The 10588-nt window shown below is 45.1% G+C and overlaps 1 protein-coding gene across 1 annotated transcript; it reads right to left on the bottom strand.

The window, feature by feature from the left end:
- Nucleotides 1-7754: 7754 nt before the first annotated feature.
- Nucleotides 7755-9433, bottom strand: LOC117866256 (probable O-methyltransferase 2). Its single transcript, XM_034750418.2, has 2 exons — nucleotides 8531-9433; nucleotides 7755-8366 (listed from the first exon to the last, which is right to left on the bottom strand). Exons 1-2 carry the CDS (start codon nucleotides 9332-9334, stop codon nucleotides 8067-8069), a joined length of 1104 nt encoding a protein of 367 aa, XP_034606309.1. The 5' UTR covers nucleotides 9335-9433; the 3' UTR covers nucleotides 7755-8066.
- Between the last annotated feature and the right edge of the window lie 1155 nt (nucleotides 9434-10588).

Here is a 10588-nt window from a genome sequence, read left to right as displayed (position 1 = left end):
CCACCCAATCTAAGACTCCAGATACCAACCCACCTAAGCCATTATGCCATCCGATGAAAATCTCAATTATTGTCCAAACCTAGCCGTTGAGCTGCCCGACCAAAACCCTAAACAACCCTAGGGAATTAATCATTAATTTGACTACAATTTCTTGAAAACCCAGCCACTAAATTCATTAATTAATTAGAAACTCATTTCTAAATAATTAATAAATTATCCTTCGAATAACCAAGAATTCACCTTTAATTATTAGGTAACTCCCAGAATACTCATCCCTTTCCTTTCTTTTGATTTCTTAGGAATTGAATGTTGTATTGTTTTATTGATTGTTAGTTTATATGCTATTATTAGCTGGAGATGACTAGACTCTGCTCGAAGTTGAGGATCCAGAAGACGTGAAGGGAAGAACCCTGGTCACCCTAATAGACATTAAGAATTTTTTATGAATGCAAGTCCCGACTCCTAGCGCATACTTTATCCCTTGAGTGTGAGAGTAATAACATGACCAATGTAAAATGGATTGCATTATTTTCCAAATTATTTCTCTAGGATACGTGCTGGCTAGACTTACCCTTTTTGCTATTGAAATGCCATAGACCAAGCCACCTTAGGAAAATTACTTTTCCCTCCAACCCTTCCTATAATAGATACGCCAGGCAAGTTGAGTCACGCCCCATAAATATGGAATAAAACATGGTTGGATCCTCTACAGGGAAGATCTAACACCCCACCTTAAATATTTATGTTTTTATAAAAGACTTAGGAAGGTTTTTCCTTTGGGATGCGTGAGTTAGTAACAAGATGATAGTAAAACAAACCCTAGGGTGTATTTTGGTCCTGCGGGTAAGAGGGCAGCCTCTATGGAGGACATACTACCGTGACGCTTATTCTGGTCATGTAAGGACTGATTCATTGACAGAGTCTTTCTTGTGACATGTACAGTCATACATGCCAAAAAGGTACAGCCTTCGGGAGTGCATGTTCATGTGAGGCCTTGAATCAAACCCCGCTAGCTGAACCTAGTCATCCATCAACGGGGTCCAGGTGGCCAATGGGTATGCTGGAGTAGGACCTTCGCATAGTCTCAGGTCTGGTCGGCACGGGTTGACTGTTTGGAGGGTCAGAGACCCTATGGGTTGAAGGCCCTATTTTATATATTTGTGCACATTTTACTGGATTGGATCCATGTAGCAGATGGTTAGTGGCCCCTGTTTAGACCCTAGTATATTCGTGGATGGACCTAGCGAATGCCGTCTAGAGATAGACGTGGGTGGGCATAGGTCTCATAGGTCAGTACCCCTAGGAATAAGGTATGGGCTGATTGAACATATGGATGTGTACACCTCTGGGGACAGTTTTGATCTTTCGATAGCCGAGCCTCGCGGTTATGAGTTCACTTTGTTAAATCCCCCATGATTAGTCTTTGGGTGGGAGTTAGTGTGATGAAAATGTCTGATGACAGTCATGAGCCGGATTCCATAATTAAAACCTCGGGATCGGTAGGGGAGGCAGTGTCCCCCTCCAGGACTACAACTTTCATTATATAATATAATAATAACCTCTTAGAGAGTCTTTATAAAACTTGCCTTTTTAAATCCACTTTGCATATGTAAGATGCTTTAGGTATAGTTTTTGCCCCTCAACCATATTCCTTGACCACCTCCCATATTGCATTTAATATACTAGTTAAGGTTAGAATTTGCTGAGTACCAACCATAAGTGTACTTAGCCTTGCTTTCACCATACATGTCTCGAGGTGTTTTACAACATCTTGTTAGTGGATGGGCATCTGCGCTTTCCTTCGCTGCGCTAAGCTGAAAATCTTTCTTTTATTAAATTACACACTTTTTATTGCTTAAAATACTGAATTATGATGGTAACTGTATTAGCCTACTGATCTAGTGACTAATACAGGTGATCAGCAGGACTCCCGAAGGGAGGTCCCCATAATTTCACATATTGACTTGGATATTTTTGGAAGTAAACATAGACATGCAATGTATAGTCCGGATAAGTTGTTGGCCAGAGAACTCAAGCATTTCATAGTTTAATTGAAGCTCAAAGTTTACAAGTTCAAACTGTTTTGAACTTAGCTGACGAAACTGAATCGAGGAGCTTTTGAAAATTGAATGGCAGTGTATTGGTTGAATTTCGGGGCTTCAAATCGGGAGACTGGTTGGTCTATCAGCCAGGGTGCAAATCAATTAGTTTATGTTTGATGTTTCATCTACAAGTTTGGTTAAAGGAGTCACGTTAGTTTGGATTGGAAAATCGGAAAAATATGAGATTGAATCGTGTGGAATTGGAAGGAGAAGGAAGGGAGCAAAGGAGTGCGGCGCTGCCACGCAGCTACTTGAGGACCGGTGAGCCGAGGTGGTTTCAGCCATGCCACCTGCCGGTGAGCCACGAGGACAACTTCATGCATGCAAGGAAGGGTGGTTTGTGCTTGGACGGTAAGTTTTCGAATAAATACCGAGCCCGCCAGCCAGATTTATCCATCCACCGCCACCGCTCCATTCTTACCACCTTCCTCGGTCATTGGCGAAGAACGCCACCATCGGCCACCGCTCGCCGATTCCCTTCACCCAAACCTTCGCCTTGAAGTCCTCTACAAGCTCCACTATAGCTCTTGCCCAGCCTCATCCACTGCCAAGCCTCCACGCCACCGTCTTCCGTGACTCCGTCCGCCGCCTCCATTTTGGTAAGGCCGCTGTCAGTGAGCAACACATTGCGGTAGTTGTGCACGTCGTCTGAGAGTCCAGTTGTGTCACCGTGTGCCGTAGATGCTCTACGAGCTGCTTGTTGGTCTGGATCACGGCCAGGTTGGCCGGAGCTCCAGCGCCGCGTCGCCGCCTGCGGCATGGCTGCCGAGTCTACTGTATACACACCACTGTCAGAATGATATGCTTGGGAATACGTTTCATTAATTAGGTCTATGAGTTAGATTGGTTGAAAACCAATGAATGCAGTGTCTGAAGGAGGTCGACATTTGATGGAGGACCAAAAATGTATTCCCAAAAAGAATACTGAGTCATGTACATGGAAATGGTCATTGTTTCTATACAATCAAACTCTTGCACGGAACACTAGATTATTTTATTTTATGATGTTTCCAATTTATCCAATTGAAATTATTGGTGACGTCATTCTAGTTGGAAGGAAAAATATACATAATAATACATTTGGTACAACCACGATGATGCATGTCAAAATAAAATTTTGTAGACTGCAAAATATTTGTTAATTTGTGTCAGTGACGGTATTATACATTTCTTTATCCAATTTGGAATGTAAAAATTGGTATTAGCTCAACAGATGTTACTGCCTCCCCCAACCAATAAAAGTTGACGTTTCAGACAGGGAAAAAAGCTAATTGTTTGCTGCTGATTCTGCTTGTCTGAAAAATACAGCTTTGCTGACCGTAGGCAGTATTACAAAGGGCACGTACCCTTGCTATCTGCAGCACATCAAAAGTCAACGTGATTTGAAATTTCTGTCATGCCTGAACAGTTTAATCTCCGAGTTCATTTTGTCTGAATTGGGTAGTTGAGTGTACATATATGGAAAGGAAAAAAAAATCAAAAATTCCAGATTGGATTGACAACAGAGAATGTATTACTCTCTATGTACAGATCCAATGACATTAAAATTGTTGAGGACTAAAATTGGTAGTTCTACCGGTCAGAGCGGTTTGGGTAAAGTGCTCAAAATGTAAATTCGAGGTGATCAAATGTAAATTCGAGGTGATCAAGATGCATATATATAATGTTCAATTTGGAGTTCGGATGAGCGAGTTAGGACTTCGGGAACAACTAGTCAAACCGGATTTATAGGGCAGATAGATTGGTTTTGCGTGTGTAAATTGAGTTAGGAGTTGCATTTTGACATGGGATTTGTAAGGGTTTCAACTCGCACTAGTAGAGAACTGACTTTCGATCCGCCCCCTTTTATCCCGGTTTAAAAGTGGCCCGGGACAAAAGGGGGTGCGCCGGGGTGCGGGAATTTGGAGGGGAGCATTAGTCCCGGTTGGTAATTGCAACCGGGACTAAAGGCCCCCCTTTAGTCCCGGTTGCAACGGCTAGCGGGGGGCCGTCGGTGGCGGGACCCTTTTATCCCGGTTGGAGGATCCAACCGGGATAAAAGGGACACCCTTTTATCCCGGTTGGAGGCACCAACCGGGATAAAAGGGTTAGTCCCGGTTGGTGCCTCCAACCGGGATAAAAGGGTGTCCCTTTTATCCCGGTTGGATCCTCCAACCGGGACTAACTTCCAACCGGGACAAAAGGTGTTTCCTTTTGTCTTGGTTGGAGTTTTTAACCGGGATAAAAACTCATCCCCCACTATATCCCGAGACAGAGACTTTCTTCTTCCTCCAGCCCGAGCAGTCCAGCACATTGATAGAGAGCTGAGCTTCACCTACTCTCCGGTGGTGCCCAAGCAAGGGAGGTGCTGCCCGAAGTTTTTTCCCTCATTTTCGTGGGAATTTCACTCGGCCAACACAAGTAATGTGAAGGTTTGCTACTTCATCCTCGTGTTATGCTTTGATTTATTCTTTGGAGATGGAAAGATTATTTGCTACAATGTGATGATGAAGTAGAAAAATGGAGAGGTATTTTGAGCTAGAATGTGTGGGAGATTGATGTGTCATATATAGTATGCATTATTGCAGTGGTTTAAATCCATATGCTACCTTGTCTAGACGGTTTATCTTATCAAATTCAATATGGTTTTTTAAATCCATATACTTGTTGAACTTGCATACCGTGTTCATTTCGGTGAGAATGTTCTCCGCCGAGCAGCAATGTATGTCAAGAAGGAGGTTCGATTCTACGAGAAAGAGTGGATACGGACATCGTGACCGTGTCCCCTTTTCCGTAGCATCTAACCTCTTTCATGACGAAGTGCGGTGCCACCCAGCTGAGGACATCCTCGCGAAATGAACACGGTCTTCAAGTTCAACAACTTCTGTAGTGGTAAGGAAAGAATTTTTGTACATAGATGACTTCTGCTACTTGTTGAACTTGCATACCGTGTTCATCTCTCCGAGGATTTTTTCCGCCGAGCAGCAACGTATGTCAAGAAGGAGGTTCGATTCTACGAGAAAGAGTGGATACGGACATCGTGACCGTGTCCCCTTTTCCGTAGCATCTAACCTCTTTCATGACGAATACCGGTGCCGCCCAGTTGAGGACATCCTCGCGAGATGATCACGGTCTTCAAGTTGAACAACTTATGCAGTGTTTAGGACTTTAATTTAAATATGTGTATTTGGATCTTCATGTTGTTGTATTGTACCATGTTGTTTGGATCTTTAATTGATTTTCACGCGTAATCCATTGTCAAGTGTAATCCATTTTCATGCGTAATACGATGCAGATGGACCGGCAATGGATGTATAATGCAGACAGGCGGAGCAAGGTGTTTATTGATGGCTTGCATTATTTTCTCGAAGTGGCAAGAGCGAACAAGCCAGAGAATGGGTTCGTATGTTGTCCATGCTTCCAATGCAATAACAGGAAGGAGTATTCAAAGGATTCCTGGGGGACTATTCACAGCCACTTGTTTAAATACGGTTTCATGCCTAACTATTTGGTTTGGACCAAGCACGGTGAACTAGGGGTTGTAATGGAAGATGGCGAGGAGGAGGAGGAAGATGACACCATTCCGGACTGGGTTGCAGGCCAAGCTTTTGCAGGTACTACAATGGGCGAGGCTGATGAAGATGAGTTTGCAGAAAATGACCCTACTGATGACCTTGGTCAGGTGATACGAGATGCACACAGAGATTGCGAAACTGAGAAGGAAGCAGCAAAGTTGCAGCGCATGATAGATGATCACCAAAAATTGTTGTACCCAGGTTGCCAGCAGGGCCATAAAAAACTAGGTACAACACTAGAATTTGTGCAATGGAAGGCAAAAAATGGTGTGTCCGATAAGGCATTTCAGGGGATGTTGAACATTGTCAAGAAGATTCTCCCCGAGAATAATGAATTACCGTCCACAACATATGAAGCTAAACAGATTATTTGCCCTCTCGGATTGGATGTTCAGAAGATACACGCATGCCCTAATGACTGTATCCTCTATCGTGGTGATGAATACGAGGAATTGGATGCTTGCCCCGTCTGCGAAGCCCTGCGGTATAAGATCAGGCGAGATGATCCTGGTGATGTCGAGGGGCAGTCTCCCAAGAAGAGAGTTCCCGCGAAGGTGATGTGGTATTTCCCTATAATACCACGCTTGAAGCGCTTGTTCAGGAACAAGGCGAATGCTAAGTTGATGCGATGGCACAAAGAAGACCGTAAGGAAGATGAGATGCTGAGACACCCCGCAGATGGGGCACAGTGGAGATCAATTGATAGAACATTCCCAGACTTTGAAAGTGAAGCAAGGAACATAAGGTTTGGTTTAAGCACTGATGGATTCAATCCATTCGGTGAGTTGAGTAGTGGTCATAGTACTTGGCCTGTGACCCTTTGTATGTTCAACCTTCCTCCTTGGCTGTGCATGAAGCAGAAGTTCATTATGATGCCGGCGCTTATCCAAGGCCCAAAACAACCCGGCAACGACATTGACGTGTACCTAAGGCCGTTGGTTGATGACCTTTTACAGCTCTGGAAGGAAGAAGGTGTACGTGTGTGGGATGAGGATAGACAAGAGATCTTTAATCTACGAGCACTGTTGTTCGTAACCATCAACGATTGGCCTGCATTGAGTAACCTTTCAGGACAGACAAATAAGGGATATCGGGCATGCACCCACTGTTTAGACGACACAGATAGCATGTACTTGAAGCACTGTAAGAAGGTCGTCTATATGGGTCATCGTCGATTTCTCCCTGCTCACCACCAGCTGAGAAAGAGCGGGATGCATTTCAAAGGGACGCCAGACCATCGTAAAAAACCTGCACACCGTAGTGGAAAGCGTGTGTTCGAGATTATGAAGGATGTATATGTAGTCTTCGGAAAGGGACTTGGTAGCCAACCTGTTCCGAACGATGATAACGGACATGCACCCATGTGGAAGAAAAAGTCAATATTTTGGGAGCTACCTTATTGGGAAATCCTAGAGGTTCGCAACGCAATAGACGTGATGCACCTGACGAAGAATCTTTGCGTGAATGTGCTAGGCTTCATGGGTGTTTATGGAACCTCAAAAGATACATTGGAAGCACGACAGGACCTGAAAGCCATGGGGCAACGAGATGACCTACATCCGAAAAAGAGAGATAATGGACAGCACTACTTACGTCCTGCCAGTTACACTCTCAGCAAGGAGGAGAAGGATAGCATGTTTGAATGCTTGAATAGTATGAAGGTCCCGTCTGGGTACTCCTCGAATATAAAGGGAATAATAAATATGAAACAAAAGAAGTTTACAAATCTCAAGGCTCATGACTGCCACATATTGATGACCCAGTTGCTTCCGGTTGCACTGAGGGGTGTTCTACCAGAAAATGTCCGGTTGCCGCTCGTAAAGCTATGCGCGTTTCTCAATGCGATTTCGCAGAAGGCAATCGATCCATCCAAGCTATCAAAGCTACAGAACGATGTGGTGCAATCGGGAGCAAGACTTTCCGGATTGGTATGCGCGCTAGAGTGATTGAGTAATTGTCGTGGCACGTTTTCACAGAAATACTGTTGAAGGGGAGACTTGTTCAATAGTTATCCATCCATTTATATAGAATTTAGTAGCGTGGTGGGCTTCCTGTTTTTACCAGCACCATAAATATAGTGGTACACTATGCAGTGATATATCATAATAAATTACACATTGTATGATAACTTGTGGTTGTACATAACTTACACATAAACAAACAACCATATAAAACATATATGGTCGAAGTCAAATCAACATAGCACACTGGAAACCACGAAGAGTACTCTAGTACATTTCAAGCAGAAACTACATGGATCTCAATGCAAGAAAGCTGAACAGCTCATCTGCTTTCAGATCGCTGAAACTTTATCTAGGAAATGAGGTTCTCCATTTATTTTTTTCCTCACAGCACATGGTCATGTCCATAGTGAACCACACATTGAACATATTTTGAAGGGTGTGCAGTCTTACGGGTAAACTTCGATGATGCCACGAGCTCCTATTTTCTTGACAATCTTATAGTCGGAGAATCCTGCTTTAATAAAGATGTCGCGCCAGTCATTTTCATCCCGCTGCCTGCCTCTGGTATTCACCATCATGAGCATGTCCATAAGGAGTTGGGCTTCGTACATTATTGGCCCCATAGAAGGGCCAAGGACTATTTCTATGATAATCACCTTCCCCCCCTCTTCTCTGGAAGGAATTGCCTTCCTGCACTGCTCCAGGATCTTAACACAATCCTCATCGGTCCAGAAGTGCAGTACAAGCTGCAGAAGATAATTAATGTCATCTCAGTTAAATAATTATGTACGCAAAAGATGAGTCTATATCTGACAAACAAATTTCTATTTTCGAATTTTGATTTTATTTGTATAGAACTATAGAAGCATGAAAGAAATAGCCCCTATTTTTGCTGTCCATCATTTTATACCTTGAGCATCACAGCTTGAGCAGGTGGGATGGTGTGGAACATGTCGCCCGCTACATAGATTACTGAATCATGAGCTGGTGCAGTCTCGATAACCTTTGGAAGGTCCAGCACTGTGCACTTGATGTCAGGGAATGCCTTGACGATTGCCCTCACAGTCGTGCCATCACCACCACAGCAATCAGTCAGTGATTGAACACCCTTGAAGAGATCGTTGCACTCTCGAATAATGGTTCCAATTGTCAAATTGTCATGTGCAGCCACACCTTCATTGACAATTCTGTCAAGCTCTTCGTCAAGGAGCTTTGTAGTCTCGTGGACGAGTGGCACACCATGTAATTCTTCGAACGGCGATGGTAGTGAGGCAGGCAAATCCTTCTTGAACCAGTCAGCGAGAGACAATCCAGCCTCAACATAATGCCGTGAGACCGTGGCGAGCACAAAGTATTTCTGGTAGGTGTGGTCTTCTGCTTCCACACCTTCTACCAGGAGCCAGGAGAGTGGGTTGAGGCAGTAGGTCTCCACCTCTGCATCTCTTTCAGATGCAAAGATGCCTGATGTGACAAGCAGCCGCATCAACCGGCGGAGGAATGGAAGCTTAGTCTGAGGAAGCGATATTGCGGTTACCAGGTTTGGCAGCGAGGTAGCCCCACCAAGGTTATGGATAGCAGTTGGGATGTGAAGCTCGACAGCGCACTTGAGCGCCATGGATGTGAGGTAGTAGAGGCTGTGGCGCCATAGGTCGGCTTGCGCCTGCAGGAGCTCAGCATCTGTGGGAGCTATGATAGTCTGAGAACCAGCAGCCATTCTCTCTCTCTCTCTCACACACACACACACAGGCTGTATCGTTCTAGTTGTAGTCTATGTGTTCCGAGATGTGTTTGCTTCGCTATAAGTTCCTTGCTAGGTTTAAATAGAGTGCATCGGCCTGGCTTAGCGATCGAGCTACACTTGATTATATTTGATCAGGTGATTGAGTGCGTATCTCAGTAATCAGTAATTTAGGTGCAGGCATATGGAGCATGTGTGGATGGCAAGTTGTGGAGGGCAAGTTGTGTGGTCGCCTACATTAAAACAATTTTGGGAAAGGGAAACGGTATCTGTATTTGCGGTGTAGACTCGCACTTGTACTGACTTGCATATTTAGGACTTAAAAAATGAAAATGTTATAGATTTATGGACGGAGGTAGTACTTGCTGCACCTCCGCACATGTCCCAGGCTCCCAGCTATGCATATACGAAAAAATAATATACTGAAAGGGAAATGTAAGAGATACAATAATAGTTAAAAAAACAATCATGAGAGGAAATCACAGAAATAAAGCATTTACAGAGCTGTAAACAACAGCAATCTACAAAAGTAGTAGCATAAGGATGCAACTATAGTTGTACACTAAAGCGGCCACTGCATCCACAGCCCCACATCAGCCCCACATCGCTCCTTCTCAGAGGCAGCATTGGCGGACCGCACAGCCCGAGGGCCGCCACCCTTTCCTCCCTCAACCCTGCCGTGCCGCCGCCAGAAGCCTGTGTGGCAGCTAGGATGGCCGCAACAGGGCCCAATAAAATGGGCCTGCTCGAGTCTGCTGTGAGCTCGCCCGGATCTGCTGCGAGCGCACGCGATGCAGCGATGAGTTGCGACCGGATCCAGCGAGCATGGGACCGGGTCTGCTCGGGCAGTGGGCTACAGGGGTAGCAGCTGGCGGTTGCACGAGGGCAGTGTTGACCCTTGCTCTCAGCGGATGGTGCTGTAGCGGTGAGGAGGTGCAGCGGTCCACACATGAGCTAGGCGCAACAGCGCGGAGGCTGCACGCAAGGAGGCACAACGGAGGCTGCGTGTGTGGAGGTGCCACGGCACAGAGTTAACACGGTAGCTGAGGTGCGGATGTGGAGGTGGTCCGGCTGTGGTGGGAGATGAGGTGGGGCCGTGGGGCACAGAGGATTTGTGCTATCATTCACCCCTCCTCTGATAGCGATTACAGGGATTCGATCCTACACAACTCATGTGGAACGGATCCATAAATGGATACTATATCTCTTACATTTTCGTATTGGCTTCGT

The sequence above is a fragment of the Setaria viridis genome, chromosome 8 (assembly GCF_005286985.2).
Source record: "Setaria viridis chromosome 8, Setaria_viridis_v4.0, whole genome shotgun sequence".
NCBI lineage: Eukaryota > Viridiplantae > Streptophyta > Magnoliopsida > Poales > Poaceae > Setaria > Setaria viridis.
Note: the sequence above shows the minus strand (reverse complement) of the source record. Positions and strands in the feature narration are given on the sequence as shown.

What these genes read in the sequence shown, in the direction of transcription:
- LOC117866256 (XM_034750418.2), bottom strand. Translation starts at nt 9,334, where the DNA reads ATGGCTGCTGGTTCTCAGACTATCATAGCTCCCACAGATGCTGAGCTC. An exon ending in CTCAAGCTGTGATGCTCAAG is followed by an intron (nt 8,367 to 8,530) that starts GTATAAAATGAT and finishes TATCTTCTGCAG; the next exon opens with CTTGTACTGCACTTCTGGAC.